At 35.4% G+C, this 24,157-nt stretch overlaps 2 protein-coding genes across 4 annotated transcripts in view; one reads left to right on the forward strand and one right to left on the reverse strand.

The window, feature by feature from the left end:
- The window catches only part of MACROD2 (mono-ADP ribosylhydrolase 2), a 2,047,020-nt gene that overhangs the window by 356,949 nt on the left and 1,665,914 nt on the right, over nucleotides 1-24,157 (forward strand). The window lies entirely within an intron of this gene.
- FLRT3 (fibronectin leucine rich transmembrane protein 3) lies at nucleotides 9,068-22,760 on the reverse strand. Of its 3 annotated transcripts, XM_043602915.1 has the most exons (4): nucleotides 22,523-22,760; nucleotides 20,553-20,689; nucleotides 13,628-14,390; nucleotides 9,068-12,622 (listed from the first exon to the last, which is right to left on the reverse strand). In XM_043602915.1, the coding sequence occupies exon 4, from the start codon at nucleotides 12,577-12,579 to the stop codon at nucleotides 10,630-10,632; it is 1,950 nt and encodes a 649-aa protein (XP_043458850.1). In that variant the 5' UTR covers nucleotides 12,580-12,622; nucleotides 13,628-14,390; nucleotides 20,553-20,689; nucleotides 22,523-22,760; the 3' UTR covers nucleotides 9,068-10,629. The 3 variants fall into 3 exon arrangements, with proteins under 3 accessions (XP_043458850.1, XP_043458849.1, XP_043458851.1); XM_043602914.1 differs by lacking the exon at nucleotides 20,553-20,689; XM_043602916.1 differs by lacking the exons at nucleotides 13,628-14,390; nucleotides 20,553-20,689.

Below are 24,157 nucleotides of genomic sequence, written 5' to 3' on the forward strand. Positions count from 1 at the left end.
CAATTGGAATAGAACTCGTGAGATTTGTCTGGTGAGGTGAGAAAGTTTAATGTGCTTGTGAACCAGCACATTTTTTCTAGGTAATACTAGAACACTATAATAAATATTGAAATTAATTTTCTCTTTTAGACCTAACCCTTTAAGTATATTAGTTAACATTCAAAGAGGAATTTTCTGAAAAAAACATGTTAAGTAAATTCCTGTACCTGGAAAAGATCAATACCTGATAAACCAGGAAATAAGAATCTCTTGTTTAAACGTGTTTATTAAACCAAAGAAAAAACCTCTCTCTCCTTTTCCCTCCCAGCCTCCCCTTTATGAGCAAGGGCATGCTAATTTAGATTTACAACTAGAAGGGGATAGCCAGGATTATGCAGTTTGCTGTTGCACTTAAACAGAAGACTGTAGTCTCCTGAGACCTGTATCTGGCTGCTATCACTCTCTCTTTCCCGATAAAAATGATTCCCACCAGCAGGGGCTAATTCATCCGAAACATTGTCCCTGGTGCTCCTACACTGATTCACTTCAGTAACTGTGTGACTTTATTTAACAAGTAACCATCTAGATATTTGTTCTTCTACAACAAAAAATTTTATAGGGTTTCTGGAAACTATAAAGACTATTACCATTCTAACAGCTTTAAGATAACAGATATTTTTTAAAAAATGTTATTTCTTCCACTTTTTAGCAGTTGACATTCCTACTTGTTCCTTTACCAAAGGGTAGCAAGGTGTTTTAAGGAGCCCAATCCTGTGTTGGGGAGAGAAAGAAAGGTGTGCCTTTGTTAGTATTTGCTTCTGTGAAATCAGTTCACGGTTCAGAGGAAAATAGAAATGCAGAGAAAGTCTGCTGATCTTGCTTCCTTACTTTCCACTTTTTTTGTCACCCTATGTTCAAATGATAGTTCTAATATCATATGCAGGTGAATATTTCTTCATCATCAAAGGTGAAAATAAAATTTACTGGGTATTTACTAAGAGTCAAGTTATGAGTTAAGTGCTCCATTTGAAATATGTAATTTATTCCTTACAATTACAGAGGCACTATTATTATCCTGTTTTACAGAAGGTGAAACTGAGGCTTGGCAAAATTGGCTAAATTGTTGAAGGCCATACCCCAACAAAGTAGCAGAAACTAGATGCAAACCCAGATCTGTCTGATTCAAAGACAGTGCTCTTAGTTATCATCTCAAATACCAACGGTACATACAATTTAATAGTGTTTTAGTATATTTTGTTTTACATACTTGGAGTCAGTCAGCATGTTACAAGGAAGAGAGCAACCTAAAAAAGACAGATGTAGGGTTAAGATCCTTGCATTTGGAATCAAATTGTTTTTTTGGAGTCTTAATTTTACCATTTATATTGTGTGATACTGGGTGAGTTGCATAATCAGTTTGAACCTACGTGTGTTTTGTGAATTGGGAAGTAAAGGAGATAATGGGTATGGAGTGCTCAGTACATGGTGATAATACTCTACAATCATAGAAGGGATCACAGTTTACAAAGTGCTTTCACGAAGATTGTCTCAGATGATGCTTAGTGATAGAACCCTTTGAAGCTCATTCATTCTTTTATTCATTCATTTAACAAATTTTTTTTTTTTTTTGAGTGTCTGCTAGAAATTGTTCTACAGGTTGGAAGGATTTAGGTGAAAGAGCAGGAGAAAAAGTTCCTTGCCTTCATGGAGTTTGAATTTTGATAGGGATAATAACACATAAATAAAATTATTTAGCATATTAGATAATAACAACAACAATAAAGGGAACATTTAACTCTCATAGGGAGAATGCCATGAGCCATTCATAATAAAGTAGTTAGAAGCATATTGTGATTTACAGAGTAGCTCCTTGTTTTTCCATTATGGACATTTTTTTTTTTTAACTTTATTTATGTATTTATTTTGAGGGAGAGGGGGTGGGGGGGGGAAGTGTGGGGGGGGGGAAGGGCAGAGGGAGAATCCCAAGCAAGCTCCATGCTGTCAGTGCAAAGCAGGAGGATGTTAGGCTTGATCCCATGACTTTGGGATCATGACCTGAGGCAGAATCAAGAATTGGCAGCTTAACTGACTGACCCACACAGGTGCCCCTCCATTTTGAACTTTTTAAAAACTGTAAACCAGTTACAGTTGAACTACCAACTTTTGTTTTTGAATTTGTATTGTTTTAAAACAAAGAAGAGATTAACTTTTAAATTTGTTAGTACAGGGGCACCTGGATGGCTCAGTCAGTGAAGCATCTGACTCTTGGTCTTGGCTCAGGTTGTGATCTCATGATTCACAGGTTCAAGCCCCTTGTTGGGCTCTGTGCTGACAGTTTGGAGCCTGCTGGGAATTCTCTTTCTCTCTCAGATCCTCCTCCACTCATGTTCTCTCTCTGTCTCTCTGTCTCTTTCTCTCAAAATAAATAAACTTAGAAAAAAGTAAATTTGCTAGTACACATTACCAAAGTTCATGAAATCTCTTCTAGCTAGCTCTGAGACTCTATGAATATGGAATTAAATGTAGATCTCTAATATCTTGTCTGTATTTAGTATGTCAGTATACTGTGAATAAAGCATTTTAGTAATTCAAAGATAATTAATGGTTTTCAGTAATTTTTTGTAAAATAAATCTTGACATTTCTTTACCTTTGTAGGCAAAGCAGTAATACTCATGGGTTATATTTCTCAAATTCAGCACCAAGCCTGGCAAATAGGTTAGGTGATTTGGCACTTCCGTTCTGGCTCTTAGAAGACACAAAGGAATCATAAAGATGTGCTGCAGTGAACTCAGACATTAAGATTTGTCTGCCAACTAGGAGTTTAAGTTTATTGAAAGCCACAAGAAAGACAAGTGTTATTTTCTGGGTAGTTTATAGCCATTAACTACTGACCTCCAGAAGTTATATCATTTAGCATTGTAGGGCTGGGTCCATAAGCCTTGGGGGGAAATGCACAATTGCACCATTTAAGTGTTTTGAGATTTAATCCTAAAAATGTCTTCTAGTTGTTATCTCAGTAAAAGGAAATAATTGGGGGTGGACGAATTCCTTTTTTTAGTTATTAAGAAATGTATTTAAAGAGAGTGGTTAAGAGCTCAAGCTTCAGGATCAGAGTCCTTGTTCCACCACTCACTATATAACTCTGAGAACGATTCCATTACAACTCTAAAATATATTTGGCATCTTTCCTTTCTCTCCTCACTACCACCATCCTGTTCCATATTACTTATTTTCTATATAATGGCGAGTGACCTTATTGCAATTGAAATCTGATAGTATAATCCCCACACATCTTTCTCCTCCTCCTTCGCCCTCTCCTCTACCAGGTTAAAAATCCTCCAGTGTTTTTTTTTTTCGTTCACTAAAATGAAGTCCAGACTCCTTACATTGGCCTTGGCCTGCAAGACCTTGCATACTCAGATCTGGGCCTGCCTCACTGAACTTACCTCTGTCTTGCTCACAGAGCTTGAGCCCCCTGATATGTTTCAATCTTCAGATTCACTAAGCTGATTTCCTGCTTGAAACTTTAATACATCCCCTTTCCTGTGCTCAGAACACTCTTTACCTTATTCTTCACGCAGCTTACTCTTTATACCTCAGGTCTAGGCTTTCCCTTACCACTGATTCTAAGTTGTGTTGTGGTCATTCATAGCACCATATTTTTCTCCTCCATGGCTTCTGTCAGAACTTTTTACTTCACGTTCATTCAGTTTTAGATTAGTATCTGAGTCCCTACCTCCTCCAACTATAATCTCCGTATCTTTTTGGTTTAGTGCTACATACCCAGCTCCAAGCACAGTTATTGAGTGGGTGCTCAGTAAATCATTATTAATATTGAATGAATAAAATACCTCATTACCTTTCAAAGCCTTAATTTACTCATCTGAAAAATGTGGATAGAAATTATCTGTACAGTTATTGTGTGAATTAAATGAGATTAAAATATATAAAATACTTAGCACTGTGCTTGACAAAGTCCTTAACAAACAGTATCCCAAAATTCATTAAGCCCACTGTATGTGTGAGACATTGCTAATGTTTTTAGAACATATTTTTAAGAGAATTTTGTTAGATTTTTGTTTTACTTAATCTTTACTGTTTTTTTTTTCTTTTTATCAACATTGCTCTTCATATCTAGGAAATTAAAATGTGGCAGTGATTCCATGCCCTTTTAATACAACATTGGTATGAACTAGCCTCAGCTTTGTAATGTCACAGTTATCAGAGCCATGATGTATATTCAGAAGGGTAATTAGTTTGGGTAGTAATTTCCTAGACTATCCCTCACCTCCTCCCTGCCTCAGCCAGCTGGCCTTGAAAAAGAAACGATTCTTTTATGTGTGCACACAATCAGTCTGTAAAATCCCATTATCCCCAACTTCCCCACCCCTGTGGCTGCATGCTTCCTTTTGAAGCCTTTTAAAAAAAGGAAAAAAAAAAAAGAAAACTGTCAAGTCAGTTCTAAAGTTCATTTCTAATCTCATTTCACCCAAATAATATAAAAATGAGAAGGAGGTGGGGGTAGGAAGTGGGAGGGATTCATAATGTGATTTGCTTACCTGTTCTCCAGGAGTTATCTTTGATACTTGTGGGAAAGACTGATAAAAGTAGAAATACTTCTTCAGTCTATATTTTGAGATAAAATTAGGTTTCATTCTGTTTTGATGTTCAAAGAATAGAGCAAGGTTAATTTGGTTATTCTATTTCTTTTTCTTTCATCTGTTCAGAATGTGTATACTGTTTAGAACAGGAGTTTCTACTAACTTCTCATGACCAACATCCTTTTAACTGTGATCATCTGCTGGAGTCCTAAGTGCAAGGCCCTCCTCTGCTCTATTTTTCTGTTTTGTGTGTCTTTCCATCTGGGAATTTGAATTCCTTTTGGGCCCATCTCTTAACTGCTTCCCCTGGGCCTACTGCAGTCTTTCACTTTTGGGTTCTAACTCCCTCTGTATCTGACATTTTTCTTAGCATTCTTTCCATGACCTTGAATTAATTGACATCTGTTCCCTGAGGATTACACCTTCCCTGTCACTATTTGATGAAAGTTTGGTAGGGGAGGGGTGTAGAATATAGGAAGGGACTTTCAAAAATTTTTTTTTTCTCTGTTCCTGAAAGATCACTTCCTGAATATGTTTCTGTCACCATTACTCAAAAACCCTTTCTTAGGAAGTCCTTTTTTTATATCTGTATCACCTAATCCCATCATCATCTCCCTCCTCTTCATCTCGGGGACATTTCCCCATCTTCCTTAGGACCTGTCTTACAAACCTTACCCTCTTTCCAACCCTTTCCCCACTCTCTCCGTAACTTTGTCCTCCTTGCTGGTGACTCTTCAAAAACTGCAGCTTTCTCAGTCACACTTTTACTTCAGTCATCTTAGACTCACAACATGACTTGCACCACACCTCTCCTGCATCCCAGTTTTCTTCTATCAAATATTGCTTCCCTGTTCTCATTGTAGATTCTTATCTCTATACCCCATCTTATTCCTAAGGACAGTAAATATTCCCCTTGGTATTCACTTCCTTTCCTTATCTATCTTGATCCCTTCACCCTCAAGACTTCTTAAAGAGTAGTCCTGATCACTGTTTCTGTTTTCTTATCTCCCATTATCCTGTCAATATCCTAGAGGCTTTTACCTCTTTACTTTGCTGACACTGCTTCAAAATCCCTGGCTATCTCCTCCTTTTCTATTTGAAACAGTGTCCTCTTCCAAATCTAAATTCCAGACTACCTTTTGACATCCTCTTTTTTAAATATTTGTAGTTCCTTGATTTTATAATATTCTCCTTGTGATGATTTTCCTCCTTTTTAATTGCCCCTTTTTGGCTTTTGTTTTTGTTTTTTTGACTGCTCTCTCTCTTCTGTCCCCATAAAGGGTGGGTGTCCCTGTGGCTCATCTCTTTTCCCTCCCTCAGCTCACTTCTGTTGCTGCTGTCTTCTACCCTCTCACCTTTAGTAATAATGTGTTAGACTGTTGAGGATCTCTTCCCATACCCTCGTTTCCAACTTCCCAATAGACATTTCCAGATGGATAACATAGAAGTATTTTAAAACCTAATGCAATTATAATTTATCATCTAAACTGGGTCACTAGCCAGTGTAAATCTATACTGTGCATATGGTCACCTGTTCAAACCTAAAACGTACAAAAAACTTTGAGATTTTTTTCTGGTAGTTTTCATCATTAAGTGCCTTACCAACATTCTACTTACCTGGCTAAAAGTCATCACCTTCAATTTTTATTCCTTCCTCAGTTCCTAATTCCTAGGAATTCTACCTTTCCTGTATCTTTGAATTATACTTTTTTTTTTTCTTTTTTTAAATCCCATTCCACTGGTTAGGCCCTTGTTTTCTCTTGCCTGCAATACTGCATGTCCTTCTACCTTGTCCTCTTACTCTCAGTTTCTTTCTCCTCATTCATTCTTCATTCAATATTCCTTATTTCTACAATATGTCCCTAAAGTACACTAATTGTTTACATAGCTGCCCAGAAACCATCGCCAAAGCATATCATCCAGACTTCTTAGCTGGAATTCAACACACTGCTTATATAAAAAAGCTTTCCCAGCCTTAACTCCTTTATGAACCTTGTATTTCAGGAGACCTATTGGCCTTTCCCCAAATACCTCCAAAATCCGTAATCCTCAGTTGCATCAGAATCACTTTTGGAATTAAAGAAAACTTAAAAAAATTGTTTTTTAATGTTTATTTATTTTTGAGAGAGAGAGAGTGAGAGAGAGAGAGAGACAGACAAAGCACAAGCAGGGGAGGGGCAGAGAGAGAGGGAGACACAGAATCCAAAGCAGGCTTCAGGCTCTGAGCTGTCAGCACAGAGCCCTATGTGGGGCTTGAACCCACAAACCGTGAGATCATGACCTGAGCCAAAGTCAGATGCTTAACCAACTAAGCCACCCAGGCACCCCTGGAATTAAAGAAAACTTTAAATGCCCAACCTTAATCTGAGAGATTTAAATTTAGTTGATCTATATTGAAGCCTGGTTATCTTAATAAAAGCCTCCCCAAGTGATTGTGACCAAAGCTGGCATTGAGAAACATTGTCCCTGTTTTCCTATCTCCATGACTGTTCACCATTTTCTCTACACGGCCAGTATCTACTCTTCTTGTTTTCTCTTTAAATATTTTCTTATCCTTCAATTCTGGCCCTCATTTTACCTCCTTCATGAGATCTTCTTTAATCCATCCAGATAGATAGTTATTTTCCTATACTGCAGTTACAGTAAACTTTCATTAGATTATATGTTTAAGCCTTACATCCTCTAGACAGGATACTTCTTGAAGCCAATGCTTCTGCTATTTATAATGTAGAAATCATTCCATATAGGCCATTGGCTGTTGAGATTATTTGTAGAGAACTTTGAAGTTCTTATCAAAGTGATTGATAAGCGTGAGTTATTTTTTGCTAATTTAACCAAAGGTCCACAAACATAAAACACAATAGTTTTAATTGTAAGACTATGCTAAATTAGGATTTGCTAATCATGCTAAGTAGGAGAAAGGAATTAGAACTTTAAATGCCACTATTGTTTTCAGCAGCAGATGAGCTAATATTAAAGTGAATTCAGTGATAGATTGGTTCCTTGAACACCCACGCCTCAGGTGCTTTAAAGCATATGGGTCTCTTTGGATTCCTCAGGAAAACTGTCATGTTGGCATACAGTTATAAAATGTGCTTTACTCAGAAACTGTAGTTAGTAAAGCAAAGTTTTTTTACTAGTTCATTTGGCACAGGGGAATACTTTTAATAAATAGGCCTTGCTGAAAGATAGAGAACAGTGTTGTTTTTAATAGGGAATGAGAGTGTAAATACAGTGATTTAATGCAGTTACAAGTGGCTGCATCCAAAAACAGTTTTTGATTTTTGTCAAACATTCAGCAAGGGAGTGATTTTTCCCTTTTTTTTTTTTTTTTGGTAGCTTCCTCAATAGTATTCTTGTTAAATCTATAAGTTGTATATTCAGGATGGGATTTTTCTTTTTCCTACAATTTTCTGTTAATGCCTGATCAGTAAAAATTGTGAACATTTGTTTGGGATATATGCACATGTATTTATAATAAATTTAGTGCCCTTTAAGGTAGATATTTGTATTTTATCATTTTATTAAAAGGAGATACATATATATATATTTTGTTCAGCAAAGCATTTGGGTTTCATAGACCTAGGAAAAGAATAAACTTTTACACTGTTGTTGCTATTTATATTTGCTGATATAAAACCCGTTTCTGATTTATCCCAGGTAAAATAATTAAAATGCATGTATTGGAACACACATAAAATTTCCTGTGCTCATGAAAGATGCACTAATTGGAAATTAGTCAATATAATCTTTTGGCTTTTGGCTTATTATAAACTCATAGGTTTATAGCGATATAATGGAATCATCCTTTCTGGCAGCACTGTAGCTGAACTACTTAAAACCTCTGGAAGCAAAAGTCAAACTTCCTTCACAAAACGTTCCCTATATTTAAGGTTAATCACATGAGTCTTTGCTAAGTTATTCCTAGAAAACAGGTATTCTTCATAATAAGAAGTCAAAAGAGATAACCTTATTGGGAAACATATGTAGATGGCAAATGAATAATAAATAACATTTCACAGGCTGCTGGAGATGTTTGTCAGTGGACTAGCAAAAGCAGAAATATCTAACAAACCTCTGGAAACACATGGTAAACTTTCTTGATCATAATAGTAGTAACTTAATTTGGTTGAACATTGCGCAGTTTCCATGCATATCATCTCATGTAAGAGATGAGAAAGTGGTTTGCTTTTAATTACATACCTAGTAAGTGATAGATCTGAGATTTCAAATCCTGTAATGCCAACTCATACTACCAAAAAGCTATTAAAAAATATATTAGTTTTTCAAAGACCATTTTAAAAAGTATCAGTAAGGACAATGGCAGCAACGTAAAAAAGACTGAAAGATCACAGACCCACTTCTGAAGTTTTCCATCTTTGGAGTGAATAAGCAAAATAATAGTATTCCAAAAGAATGATAGAAAGTTAATTTGTTCATGAAACACTGAACTCTTTAAAGTTAAATGATACACAAGCTCGAGATATTGCTATATATATTTTTTTATTTGTAGTCAACGTTTATTTTTATGCCTAGAAAAATACATGGGGGTGCTTAGGAATAATGTGCTGGGCAATTTGCTACTTTAGTGATAGTAACATAATCCCGAAAAAGCAAGCACGATTATTTTGTACTTTTTTCTTCTTTTATTCAGCAATAAGACCATAATTTTTCATATTTAAGGAAGTATGAAAAATTTGTCGAGTTTTAAAAGCTGAATACATGTAGCATTGGATCAAGGCACATACAAGACTGGCCAAAGGGCGTACAATGCACTTTGGTTTTTTGTTGGAAAAATAAAAATCATGGCAACAGAAAAATGATGTGGTTTTTAAACAAGTAATAGCTCACAATTCAGTAGGAAGCTAGAAAGAAATGTTACATTACAAGTTCATTATGTAATATGTGGAAAACTGTGACAGTAATGGGCAGTATTCTTGATCATTGTGAAGGTAAATTGAACTTTTATGTACAGTGTTAAAACATTTCATATAAACCAGATCTAAATTTGATTTCTAGTAGTTATTTTTCTTTTAAATTCTCCCTTTTTCAAAGTACTACTTTCTCCGCATTGTTGAGGGGAATTGCTTATGGGTACACTACCTTTTTAAATATGTATGTTTCTCTTTTGATATCATTTATGATAAAAACATTATAAACATTAACAATTATATCTTTAGAATTCACTTTTCAAAAATCAGGATGGTATAGGCAAAACCAAAATGCAATTCTGGTGTTTGTGTCATTACACTATCAGAATCTAAGATTTCATATTTTCCTAAGTATAAATTTCCCCCTAACTTAAGAGTGCTCTTACATTATTCATTTTGTGAAGTCCTTTATTCTCAAAGCTTTGTTAACAGTGGTTTTAACAGCAGACTTCACACTCCTTTATGCCAGCGGATGTATTCAGTTCAGAAGATATGCGTATTTTCTTAAAAGTATCTAATTTGCTTAGAGTAAAAATGGAAATATGCAGCAAGTTTGATATTGCCCATTACGTCACATATTTTAATTTATTGAATACCACTGGGATAATACAAATTTAATAGTTGGAACATTCTTTCATAACTATTTTTTGAACTTTAAGTTTTCTCATTCAGCCAGGTTTTCTTTTTTTACATTTCATTAATACCAAAGTGAAAAATGGCCTGTGCTTATACTACAAGGATCTCATGTGAACTCAGTCCTGATTGTTCAACACAGCAAGAAAATTCACTTTCACAGTCAACAAGTCATCTTACTCAGTAGAACACAAAGTAAATGGTTTATAACTTCAATATTTGCAAGGAAAATACAGTACAAATTACTAAAAAATACTAAAATATAGACTTGTGTTCAGGCATCTCTACTACATCAATCGCAGCAGTAACCTGAAATTTGAAACTTTTAATAAAAAGTTCTTAAATATAAATTATATGGCAAATGTACAGTACATTGCTTTTTTCAGTCTCTTTTTCCAGTGTTTTGCAGTAGAACAGGGTTCCTACCATCATCTCCCTTAGGTTTAAAAAAACCGAAACACAGTCAGCTACAAGGCCTCCAGCATCATGAGTGTGAGTGATCTGAGTCTGGAATACCACTGTCTCTGTAGCTTCGGTTACTACTGCTTTCACTGTGATTGTTTTTGTACAGATTCATTCCATTAGGAGGAAATATGGTGTGTATTACAAATTCCTCCTTTGAGATTGGTTCATTGCTTATTGGTAACATCTGAAAAGAAGTCTCCCTGATTTCCAGGATGGAGTTGTCTTTCTTAGTGCCAGCTTCCGCATAGTCATCCTTTCTTCTCCTCCCTTTGCTGTACGCACAGTTCCTTGAGAAGAGTGATCCGTTCCTATGAACGTACCAGCACACTAAAGCAAGAAGGGCAATGGTGACCAGGGCCACAGCCCCACCAATGATGGCAGCCAACGGTAAATTGGGGTTTTTGTAAGGTTCTTTTTCTTGCTCTCGATTAAGGGTGGTTGTAGGGTTGTACATTCGAAGGGGTGCAGTTTCAGTCTCAATACAAACAGGGGCTTCATCAAATAGGTAGAGGTTACTGGTTTCCATGGGAACCATGCAGACTCGATATGGCGAATCAGGCTCCAGGGCTGTGACTAAGTATTCATTGCGTTCCCCTGTTACGATTGTTTCTGTTATAGATCCAAATGCTGGGCTATGGCCCAGTTTGAGCCAGCTGAGTCTTAAAGCAGTCATAGGTAGGACGAGTTTCCAAGAGATATGAATCGTGTCAGAGGTGACAGATTTCACAGTAATTATAATTGTTTTTCTTGCTGGACTCCCTGTGGTTCGCTGATCTTTAGTGAGCTTGGGGTTCTTAATGTCTGGTTGTTTGGTCACTGGAGCTGGCCACTGTCCTTGAGCAGGATATACTGTGTTGGGTATTGCAGTGGTTATCTGAATGGTGCTTACCACTGCACTGTCCTTACAATCGAACAGTTCCGCATTAAGGTCCTTGATAGCCATTCCCCGAACTTTTTCTGGGGCTTGGCACATAAGCCCACGCACATTGACCTTCATAGGTAGTGACTGTAACCAGTCACGTACCCATTTCATTTTGCACCCACAATACCAGGGATTGTTGCGAAGAATCAGTTGGGTTATATTGTCCAAATCATCAAAGATACCCTGAGGTAAATTACTTAGGTTGTTATTGGACATGTCAAGTCGATACAGCTGCCTTAGATAAGAAAAAGCATTTGGGGGCACCCGATTGATGTGGTTATCTTGAAGATAAAGCTTCCTCAGGTTTGTGCCTGGAAGATTTACTGGTGCAGCAGTCAGGGAATTACGCACCAATGACAGTTCTGTTAAGTTGACTAGGTTGAAGAAAACTTTATCACCTAAACCGTGGTTGTTCAATAGGTTTCCATCCAGAACCAGGCGTTTTAGGCTAGTGAGACCTTGAAGAGATGGTGATGAAATAGTGGATATGCGATTATCGTCCAAGCGTAGTTCTTCTATAGTCCTGGGCAAACCCCAAGGGATTGTGCTGAGGTGATTACGGGACAGGAAAAGCAGTCGGAGATAGTTGCTGTCTCGGAATGCCCCTTCTTCAATGCTAACAGCAGAGACAGAGTTATCATCTAAATGTAATTCTTCCAGATAGGGAATTTTTGAAAGTGAATCATAAGTGATAGTCCTTATGTTATTTTCTTGCAAATGTAACTCTTTTACATACTTTGGTAGGTTGGTAGGAAATTCATCTAAACTGTTGTGGTATAGGTATATTCTTTCTACTTTTAGCAAGTTTTTCAAATCTGAAGGAATTCCAGCGTTATTTATTTGGTTGTTCTGAAGGTAGAGTGTTGTAGCATCCTCTGGTATTCCTGTTGGAATGGATGTCAGAAAGCGATCATTACAGTAAATGAAACCTGCATCACAACGGCATACAGATGGGCAGGATTTAGCCATGACTAAGAGAGGTGCCACCTGAAGGAACAGCCCAATTTTAGTCCAGATGAGGAAGATGCTCCAGGCTGGGCTGATCATGGTCAGCACTGTTGAGGTCCTTGTACACGGTACTGTCAGAGCCCTAAAATGGAGTGAGTTAAAAGAAAGACAGAAAACAGTCAGGTTGTGATACTTAAAATAGTGTTCAAAATATATGTGGAAACTAAAATGTGTAATCACTTTCAGCTTTTTAATTTTTTTTGCATGCTTAGGATTTATCACTAGCTTACAATGAACACCATCCTATAATCTCTTTACCTTAAATGTTTGTAGTATTTAATTAAAGAATATCATGTCCCAAGTCCATTTGATTTTGAAATGTTAAATATAAAAGTTTTACTGAGAATTCTAGAGCACTTTCATAATGTTTGATATCAGTTCTATAGCCAGTCACTGACCAAGCTAATCAATTTTCTAATTTTTTCTTAACATTAATAATGAATTGAGACATAGGAATATGATTTATTGTACTTAAAGATAATGTTACTGTTTTTAAAAATCAAAATTTGATGTCTACTTCTTAGGTAGACTGTACATGTATAGAAATGTGTAGTAAAAAAAAAAATCCATCCTCTTAATACTCAAAGGAATAGTCAGTTAAATACCTCTTAAGACCTGAATCCTACTAAAGCCATTCATTTGTTTTGATTATTGATGTTATTTTTCTTTGATTATTAATATTAAGAATTGTTTCATTGGTATTTCTAACAAGAAAATCAGAAGGAATCTTTTTAATCTATTTTAAGGGAGGAAAAAAATACACAGCTAATACATCCAGCTAACCTAAGTGGAAAATTCCATTTCATATTAACCTAGCTCACTCTTTTCCCTTTTTTTAATATTTCACACTACATGGCTTAATGGCTTTGTGCAAACTTTTCGTTATGTTCTCTTTCATAATATGTTTCACAATGCATTTATCTTTCTTCAAGTTCTAATCTAGGATATGGTTCAACTTTCCCCATGGCTGGAGAATTATAGATTTGTACTAATCTACTGTGTAATATGAGCTCTTCTGTACCTTTACATATTAATTAGCCTCTATAATTTCAGGCATGAAAATAAAACACTTTAATATTTTTCCTACCTTATTTAACGATGTGAATAAATTTTGCGTGAGTGAAAATCCAATGCACATAAATTATTTTCCTGATGAGGGGCTGGGAGTTAAAAATTCTTGTTCAGTCCTTGGAAATGTTCTTCACTGTTTATTCAAGTAATCCTATGCCGCACACACCTCCAGATCAGGCTCGCTGTTGTCAATGAACATTCCAGCTGCAGTTCAGCATGGTGGGCAAGCTCATTAAAGTAGGGACCAGAAACAATTCAGCTTCCTGTTACTATGTAGAACACATGGCTTCCTATGTACTTTTTTTTTTTTTTCTGATAGAGTTTCTGTGTGAAGGTTCCTTTTGTGTAGCTTAATTCCCTTAGTAGAAATTGCTCTCTTTGAAATTCTTATTGGCTCTTCTGTGCAATGTGGTCAGAGATAGTAACTTCAGATCCTCATGAAGAAAGCCATTCATGATGCTAAGGCCTGTATAGTAATAGGTTTTTCAGTCATTTACCCCCCACCTTTATTCCTATACAGGATTATCCAAGTATAAACTTTGTACAGTAGCTATATCCTGAGGTATGATTACCTGCTGTGAAATAGCTATTTCCAGCTTTTGCTTCTTGCTGCTTTCTCAGAATATCTGGTGCAGTCACGTTATACAAGAACAGGTATTCTTTTTTAAGAGGTATAGAAACTTAATTCAAATATTCTTCATGGGGGAGAAAAAAAAAGGAAGCATACTAGATTTCCTTTACATTTCTCTTCCTTAAAATATACTGGGTATGAGCATCTCCTGTGAAAGCAAAAGGTTTTAATAAACTATTAATAATGAACTTTTAATATGAGAGATTTCCTAGAAATTTAAACTTAACAGTTCTTTCTTTAAGCAAGAAATCTTTTATCATAGTAGTTGGTGAAAAGGATAAGATGACCTGTTTGTTTTTTACTTCGCAATTTTGCTATACAAATAAAGTAGGAGCTGAAGTTGAGATTGTCACCAAACAGATAATTTCTACTGTTAACTGTTAATGTCACTTTGAATTAAACACAGAAGCAAAGCGTCATTCAAGAACCAGTAAATGCCTTCCATGGCTTTTGAATTCATGTCAGGTCAATCTTTAGAAGTTCACTTTTAAATCTTAGATATAAAATGATAAAACGTTTGAAAAGAAGAAAACAAGTGTACAACAAAGAGGTGAGCAAATACGTAACAAGGATTTTGACAGAAATGCCATGGTAACTTTTAAGAGATTTCTGAACATGGTTTTACAAAGTCATACAATCTACAATTTAAAGAGTTGAAAGGAGTTTGCTTTAAATCTTTTCTTTTGATTTCTTCGGTGCCCTGTTTAATTCTTCCTGTAGGCCTCAATTTTCCCAATTGTAGAATGTGAACCTCATCTCCTTCCTCCTTAGAGGTATTTCTGAGGACTAGTTGATGATCTTGGAACTCTAGTTACTCAGGTATTCTTGGCCAAAAGGTAACATAGAAGTTCAGGTTACTATTAGTTTTTTAGGGGAATATAATTTTAATTTTCTTTTAGCAAACTGAACTTGAAAAATCTCTATTTGGAAAAGAAAGGACACTATGTCAGTCTATCTCCTTATAATGACCATTCAGAAAGCATAACAAAATCTGACAAGGCATTTCTCTCTAGATTCAAACATGAACATGCCAATTTCCAGTAAGTTTATTTGTCATTTTTGAAAGAAGACTTAAGGCTTCACCAAAGAAACCAGTGATTTTAATGATGACTGCTTTGTCCATTATCTAATATCCATGAAGATTTTTTGGGGTGGAGGTGGGGAAGTACGTGGCATCAGTATCTTTTATGCAGGATGACCTACTCAGAGGCTTTCTGTATATGCAGGGAACATTAGGGTGTCATGGAAATATTTGACCCTGAAATTAAGGACTTACAGTAGAAATAATTTGCTTCTCCCCTAGTAATTACCTAGCATCCAACAAGGATAGCATCTGTTCCAGAATTCAAATGCTACTGGCAGTGAACGTTAAACAAGGCCAAAATTTGTGTTTCTGGTTCTATTTGAAAATTCAGTTTCTTTTAGTTTGCCACGAAATACCAACCATATCATAGAATGCGTTAACAGAAGGAGACTTAAAAAAATTACAGATCCATTTAATTTATTATTTAAGCAACTTGAAACAAAAATAGCAGTTTGCAGATGGATAAAGTAGTCTCTAGTGGATGTTGCAAAGTGCCCACAAAGGAAAGTTTAAATGACTTATTGTTTAAAGTGAGGTTTTACTGTGATCCATTTAGGGCTTTGCTCATTATTGTTGAATTTCAATGGTGTATTTTCTTGAAAACTTTTGCTTTTGTGGAATATGAAAATGAAAAACCAAGTTGTTGAAATTATGATTACAAAGTTATTTTAAAAAGTATCTGCTGTAAATGTTTTCTGAGCTTGAAAATTATTCAACATTTAAAATAATGTGGTTAATTTAAGTTTAGGAAACAATTACTTTTGTTAAATTGTATTTGAAACTAATTAAAAACTATTATAAAAAATCACTGATGAGAACCTGCTTAAAATGTTACCAGTAGTCAGGCATTTGTCACATGCCACAACACACTCTATATTTGAGGAGATGAATCTGATGAATGAGGATTTAAGAACTGATTGTTCCCCAAGTCAGGTTAGCCTAGAGTATGTCCAAGATGCTCATAATGATAACTAGTGATAAAGCTTGTATTTAAATATTTTATGAAATCAAGCTCTAAGAATATGTATTGATTTTCACATTTTTAACCCAGAAGAAAAACAAAAAAGAAACCTAAAATGGTGTGAAAAGAAGATTAATTTGTTTATTTTTCTGGTTTTACATCTGTAAAACTGCTTCCTTTGCTCTGTTTGATAGGCAAACTCACATTGCCATTAGTACAATAGTGGTAATAATGTGGGATTAACAGAAAGCTTTAAATCTCATTAAATTCTTGTAAAATGTCATTTCTCTTCTCCCCAAGTTGCATTAAAACTAAAGGCAAAAATAAAAAGCACCTTTCTCTGGAGAGAATACTCTTAGAAATGAAGATTCCCTCACAAATTCCTTCTCCTTTTACTTAACCTCAGAACAGTTCAATTTGTGTTTGATTGTGTTTTATAGTTTATGTTTTATATCTTTTCCTTCCCTTTAAAATTTGAAACTATAGTGATAGACAATTTTGTTTTGTTTTGCTTTGTATATTAAAGGCTATAATAATCTATCTAAAATAAGCGATGCTGCCCCCAGTGCTTACACTTTCCTTTTTCTGAGCTGGTTCTACAGGGTCGCACACATAGGGAAACTGTAGTTGATTGTGAATGATAACAAGAAAAATGAGCTCCACTGGTATGGACACTATGACCAGGTTTCCACAACATCAACTTCAGAAGTCTTTATGTCTGCATAGACTGGAAAAGAGGCCATTACTTCTGAACAAAAAGTAATCCATCTTTTAGAAAAATATTGTTATTGGGGTAACTTGAGGAAAAAAAAATGGACCCCTGGTTACTCAAAGAAATGTTTTAAAACTATTTTTTAATGGAATCATCACTAAGCATATAGCATTTAAAACTGTGACAAAAAGAACAACATAATCACCTCACGGATAAATCAGATTTTTAACAGGGATCTTTCTCTTCAGTTTCTTCTAATACAGAAAAATTGTGGGGCTAAAAGAGAATTGCACTTATAATGTAATCATCAGGTCTGTGAAAAGCCTCCAGTTTAGTTCTATGATGTAAGAAAGTATTAAATAGTAAGGATACTATCTTTTTGAGATATTTTAAGAAAACTAATATAATTTAAGAAGTTTTATCTGAATAGAAAACTGGTATTTACATACAGTCAAGGATTTGAGGCAATGTACATGTTTATATGATTTCTTCCCTGCTATTACAATATGTTAGAGGTGGGAATGTTTGAAATGAGAAGGTATTCTCATGTTTTGATCACTTAGATTAAGATTATATGTTGATAACTTCCTAAATCCTTTATTTGTTGCCTTTGATTTAAATTGATTTGAAATCATGGCTTATTTTCAAAAAAATCTTATATTGAGTACAGAGTTTTTTGAGATTTTAGTAAAGATTCTTTTTAATGATTTTCTTCACATAATCCTATCTTAATAATGGGAGCTTAAGAAATTTTTTTTAAATCTAAAAGAATTTTTAATCCAAGTTAATTGTGTTATTATTTAAATAAAACCTTGAGGTTGAAGAAAACACATGCTTAATCGGACTTATCTAAGTCTGTGAATATTTCTAGGTAAATTGGAATTTATATAATCATAGAGTTTTGGAAAGTAATTTATTTATGAAGGCTTAAAACGTTTTTTGAAAGCACAACAAAATGATCAACCTGTGAATGCTAAGTCTTTGTAAAGACAAATGGTATTTAAAATAAGCTACATATACGGTTAAACTGAACAACTGGAGTACATCAGGTTAGTTGATAGTGACAGCAAAATGCTTTCTAAGCAGCCTGACTGGTAGTTAAATTTTCCACGATCATCAGATTTCAGGAAAGTTCCAATTCTTTTGTTTAATGCCAGGCAAGCAGAAGGACCTCTAAGTCCCCTCTTGAGAGCCATGAAGTCTGAAGGGTTTGCTGAGCAGCAGAGAAGCAACCGTGCCTTTTCAGACTTGGTTTTATCTAGACTATTTTCTAGTCTGAAGACATTGTGTTTTATTTATGTAAAACAGGGGATAAAAGTTCCAAAGCAAAGGATTTTTACTTTCTCCTTTTATGTTATTGGTTCTTTTCTCCCCATAGGTTTGTGATAAGTGAATCCAATTCTGCTTCATTTATTTTGGTTTTTAAAGTTAAATCAAGCATCCTTAAAAGAAAAAGGCAAACTAGGATGTTATCTTTCATCATAGTGAATGCTTCTTCCTTTTGTCATATTTAAATCCAGATCAAATGAATTGGAGAACCAAGACTTGTGTGAATGAGGAAGACATGAATTTAGAGGGAGGTAAATGTGAGCAGAAGAGGGCTTGGGGCAGGGAACATGTTTTACGTTTGCGTTGACCTTTGAGCAATTGCACTTAAAACTGTACCATTTAAAATCACAAATGTTTTCCCATTGCAAACTTTAAAGCTCCTTTTTCAGTGTTGTGAGTACAATTTGGTGGATGTGCTTTAAATTTCTAGTATTCAAGTTTCCATACACTAATACAACAAATGTTTGGGTCTACTGTGCGCCAAGCACTGTGCTCGTTGGTGAGAACATCTCAAATCATAAAACACTTTTTTTTTTCATTTCAGAGTAGGATATTACTGATGTAAAGCAAATGAAGAGGAAGAAAATCAACAACACATAAACTGATCAATACACAGTCCAGTGGCACACTTTTTAAAAATAGTATTTAACCAAATGTGGTCTGTGGATTTTCTTTTCAAAGTTGCCACGGTAACTTGTGCACATGAAAAGTGAAAGAATAAAGAACAAAAGCTGTCATTGTCTCATCAAGTGAGAGCAATTTCTCTCTCCTCTCATTTAAGGAGACTAATACCTGGAGAGAGCTTTTTATACATTCCTGACATTTAATTTTGAGTCTAGGAAAAAGATAATGCATATGCAAAACAAACGCAACTTTAGGTGCTGCTTACATTATATTTCATTCCTCTTTTACTTAAAATCTGTTTTCTCTGGAGTTCTTGTCAATAGACAAGTCAAAGTGCTGAAACCTGCTCTTCTATGCAATGTAAACATGGCTTTCCAAACTCTTTTTTGATGTCATGTCTCACCAAATTTAGTGATGTTGATTTGCAGTCTGAAACTGGAAAATGCTTTCTGAAATGTATATTCCTATATTGATTCTTAAGAGGAAGAAGGCTTTTTTCCAGAACACATTTACAAACCGTCTCATTGTTGGAAATTGGGTTGTTGACTTATGATAAGTTCTGAAATGGTGGAATGTTAGAAGAAGTCGACAAACAGCCCTTTTTATGCTCTGAATAGGAAAAGGCAGTTTTGAGAATTAATATTGCTGAGAGATTTACTGTAGAGTTTTTGCCCACTGGGGGTGGTACACTCTACCAGAACACTGCTTTCAGAAGCCGCAAGTCAGATGTTGGCTGCTGCCGGCCAGTTTTTCTCTGGTTTAATTACAACAAAGCCTCCCGTTGAGAAGAACAGTGAAGGCCTCTAGGGCAAAAGGTGGGGGGTGGGAGGGAAAGGGGACTGAAGGGGAAAGGAGGGAAGAAATTACAGCCTTTGAAAAATTACTGAATTTCATTTCCCTCATCAATGTCATTTATGGTAGTCTTCATTTGACTTTCAACAATTATTTAGAATGCTATAAATACACTGACTGAATAAAAATATTTAAGGTGATTTAATTCAGAATTTTTAAGTTAGCTCTGCATCTTGCCATTAATCACATTCTTTGTTATGCAGCCCACCCACCTTAATAAAGGGGGGAAAAGTTAAGATCCACTGAAATTTTTCTTTAACTGACCAGATTTAATTTAGTATTGGTATAACATCAAAAATAAAAAGCAGGAAGAAAAAACATCCATATAAGGTTAATACAAGGCAAGTTCTCTGCTACTGATTTTTGTAGGGTTTTAAATTGCTCAAAATAATCCAGAAAGAGGAGGAAGCCTTAGGGTGTGTGGCCAAGAAAAGCACAGACGAATCTCTCTGCAGTGCACTTGCATGTTTAAAGCTGATAATTGTATTTTTCATCTGGAGACACTGAGTGTTCATTAGGGTCTGGTGTCCCTAGGCAGGAGATGCTGAACATAATTGGAGTTTCTATTTGATTGGGCAATATAGTCTAGAGAAGAAACTGGGGTAAAGATAATTAATAGCTTGCTAACAAAGTCTGACAGCCACAAGATTTCAACCAAATTTATTTCACACCGCTTCATTTAGCTCTGAAAAAGTTTTGATAGAATTGGAGGCTCCTTAATTAACACTTGAAAGCAAAAGAAACATACCTTCTATTTTGTGGCTACATTCAGTTATGACAAATTTTCTTACTGTTGTTCTTCTTTTTGTAAAAACTTTATTTGTTGCCCAGTTATGTATTTCACAAGCTTTAATGTTTAAGGAGTGTTGAGTTAGGCATTTGAACCTAATCAAAATTGATTTAAAAGGGGGTGCAGAGAAATGAAAAGCCCAATTAATAACTGATGGTTAGTATTAACAAGAGCAAGATTAATGAATTCATTATGTTTATTCATTCAATAATATCTTTGCTGATTCCTAGATTTGATGTGTTTTGGCAGTGCTCTATTAAAAAAAATTGGATGAGATTTTCCTACTTAAATTCATACAATCACGTTTTTGTAACCTTGTTTTTTATTTCAGGCTAATAAACATATGTATGTGTGAAAGTGTGTGTATATGTATATGTGTTGTGTACACACATATTTGCAAACTAAGTAGCGTGTCTCTGATTTAAAATCTTAGAGATTAAATCCTGGTATATTATTATTAATATTGGTAGTAATGGTAGTATTAATATTTTGTGGTACTTTTAAAGGATGGATTTCTTTCTTTACTCATTTCAGAAGAGATGAGTATCAATCATCTGTCACTTTGGGGCAAGCATAAATGGTTCTGTCTTAAAACAGACAAATTAATTCTTTATGTTTCAAGCTAGTCAGGATATTTGTATGGGGTTTGGGATAAATGAAAGGCATTGCTACATCTGAAGCACTTTTCTAGTGGCTAATTTATTCATGTTGTTTCCTGCTAATAAAATAACATATATGTGCATTTTAGAACAGATAGTTTTAAGAAAATTTAAAATAGCTAATTGTTAAAGCCATTAGAGGATTTGGTTCCATAATTGGCAAATATCAAGGCTTTTTTTTTTAATTTTAAATAAATAGATAAAATAATCAATCAAATATCAACCCCCAGATGTTGAGAAAATATAGGCCTGTTGCACTTTTTACCTCTATGCAACCATTTTGTTTCAGACCTAATTCACTGGGAAAAAAAAACATTTTTTTAGAAAATATATTTAACTACTGTTTGGAAGCTTTGCTGTATGAAAGCATTTCTTTCAATATAAAATTTTGCTCTTGTAAGTTGCAAGTGAGTGGATACTCTGCGCATCCCACTTGATGAGGGCTCTACTAATTTTTGTTCCTCTTGCCACCCCGAACTCACTGCATACATCAGGCACTGCTTCCACGCTGAGCTTTGTTAGTTTTTCTGAGTAGGCTTTGCCAATTACTATGCTAGTCACATACTACATTTGCCCAAGCAATGGATTTTGGCATTCTCCTGGAGTGGGGGTATGGTTTGGAAGAAAGTCTCCCCCTCCTCTGAGCTGAAGTCACTAGTTGAGATTTGCAAGCCTGAAATGCTTGAAGCAGCTCTGGCAGGATAGCAGTGCAAGCTTTAAAATCTAGGTGTAGCTGTTAATCCTTACAGAGGCACAGAAGTCTCCGGGAGTAGCTCAGCTAGCTGTGAGCAAGATGTATGCTTTTCATGTACTGCGTACTCATGGGCAGAGGGATTATTGATTTTCTTTCACAGTTGTAAAAACAGCAATTGGTGATCATACCACACATACAGTACACACCAAGTTAGCAAGACCTTTTGCTTTCCTCTCTGTGAAAAAAAATCTGCCTTGTATTCTTCAATATATAACGTTTAACTTTCCAACCTAATGTTTTCCATAAGGCTCTTATACAAATAGCAACTATACAAGGCAGAAAATAGCTATTAATTATTACTTTTGAATGAAAGAAGGTTTTAAGAAACTTCTTGCATTTGTCTGTATAGCCCAATTTTTCCTTGCTGGCTCGCACACACATTATTTTGCTCTTACTGGTGACAGAGCAAACGTTCATATTTGGATGCCTCACAGTACCAACTCATTTCTGTCTACAGAGTAAAACCAAGCAAACTTTCTGGGACAATCTTAAGGAAAAACATGGGAAACACTTACCAGGAAGACGAGAAAAAGCAATCCCATGTATACTGCCGCTATAGCTGTAATTCCACTGACTGTGAACTGGAGTAATAACCCTCCCCCCTCTCCCAAGCTCCGCGTCCAGTCCACACAAAGCCAACAGCAGCTGCAGGGAGAGCTTGTCCTGCTTCGGATCACTCCTACACTGAGGAGTGAGTGAGGGAGAGCATTCCAGTTTACTGCACACAGCCCACCTCCAAGTCTGAAGTTAAAGCTTCACCTCGCAGTGGTTGAAGAAGGGGGTGATGTCATAGATGGGCAGGACTTAGCCGAGCTCTTGTTCAGTGAGGTAACTGGATAATCAGACAGATGAGCTTTGCGAACGCTAGAGGGAGTGAGAGAAGCCAAAATGAGGCGGTCAGCCTGCCAAAGCGGGGATGCCATTTGGTTTGTAGGCCGGCCTTTGGAATCTCAACGTTTTCTAAAGTTTAACACAGCAAGGTAGTGGTAGCAAGCTTATTAAAAAAAAATACGAGCATGTTAGAAGGATACTTATAAGATCATAGTAGAAAAACTTAGGTTCTTTTTATTTTTGAACTATGTGTATTAAAAAATTAACCAAAAATCATACTATTTTCATTATTGATTAGTTCCAATAGCATTGGAATTTTGAAGGCTCTTAACTCTGTGAATATTTATTTGACAAATGAGTAGAAGGCAGGTTCAAATGAATAACTGATTTATTTAAGGGAAGGGGAACAGGCATGCCAAATGGTAAAGAACTTTGAAAGTAACTAGTCCTTTTTTCTAGAGGTAATGAGTAATTTATTGTTCTGTATATGTTTTAAGAAATGAAACTATTTTTCACATACTACCACTATTTGTCCATCTCCTTTGAACCTAGTAGATATTAGGTTTTTCATAATTAGGGAGCCCTCCCTAAAATGAAAAGTTTTAGAAAAATTAAATAGAGTCTTTTCCTTTCTGATATATTTTTGCTGCTCTAAATATGGACTAAAATGTAAACATCTTAAGAAAAACCTTTCAGGGTGGTTTTGCTTATATTAAAATGATTTTATTTTAATTTTGGTACACGAATAAACACTGGACAATTGAATGTCTATGTCTAATTAGCAGAATTATAGACATTCATATTCAATTATGATTTTCATAGACTGATTTCTTCTGTTTGGTCAACAATTGCTTTGGGGCCATAGTTTTCCACTAAGTTCATTTCACTTTTTATTGTTGCTGGGGAATATTTTGCTTTTAGATTTACCTGGAAGGCAATTTCCTTAAACTAATATTATATGCTTTATTCTTAAAGGCTTACAATGTTGTCTTTTGTGCTTTTTAAAAAGTTCCTATGAATGTTTGTTTCTGAGGGAGGCCAGCTGATTGTCTTTCCCAGGAGTATTTGATTATAGTCTCTTCATTAGCTTCATTTAGTTTATCTATTGTTATGCTTCTTCGATAACAGTTTGACCTTCTGAGTTCCCCTCCGAGAATGGGTGATATCAAAGTAGATGGTGAAACCTCGATTAGAGGTATATTGACCCTTATTGTTCTGTGATTGTACTTTTGCTGGCCACTGAGGGCAGACCCATTAAATGCAGGAGTTTTAGAACTCTAATGTTTGTTAAAAAGACAATTTCTTAAAAATGTTAGGTA

The sequence above is a fragment of the Prionailurus bengalensis genome, chromosome A3, assembly GCF_016509475.1.
Source record: "Prionailurus bengalensis isolate Pbe53 chromosome A3, Fcat_Pben_1.1_paternal_pri, whole genome shotgun sequence".
NCBI classification, from domain to species: domain Eukaryota; kingdom Metazoa; phylum Chordata; class Mammalia; order Carnivora; family Felidae; genus Prionailurus; species Prionailurus bengalensis.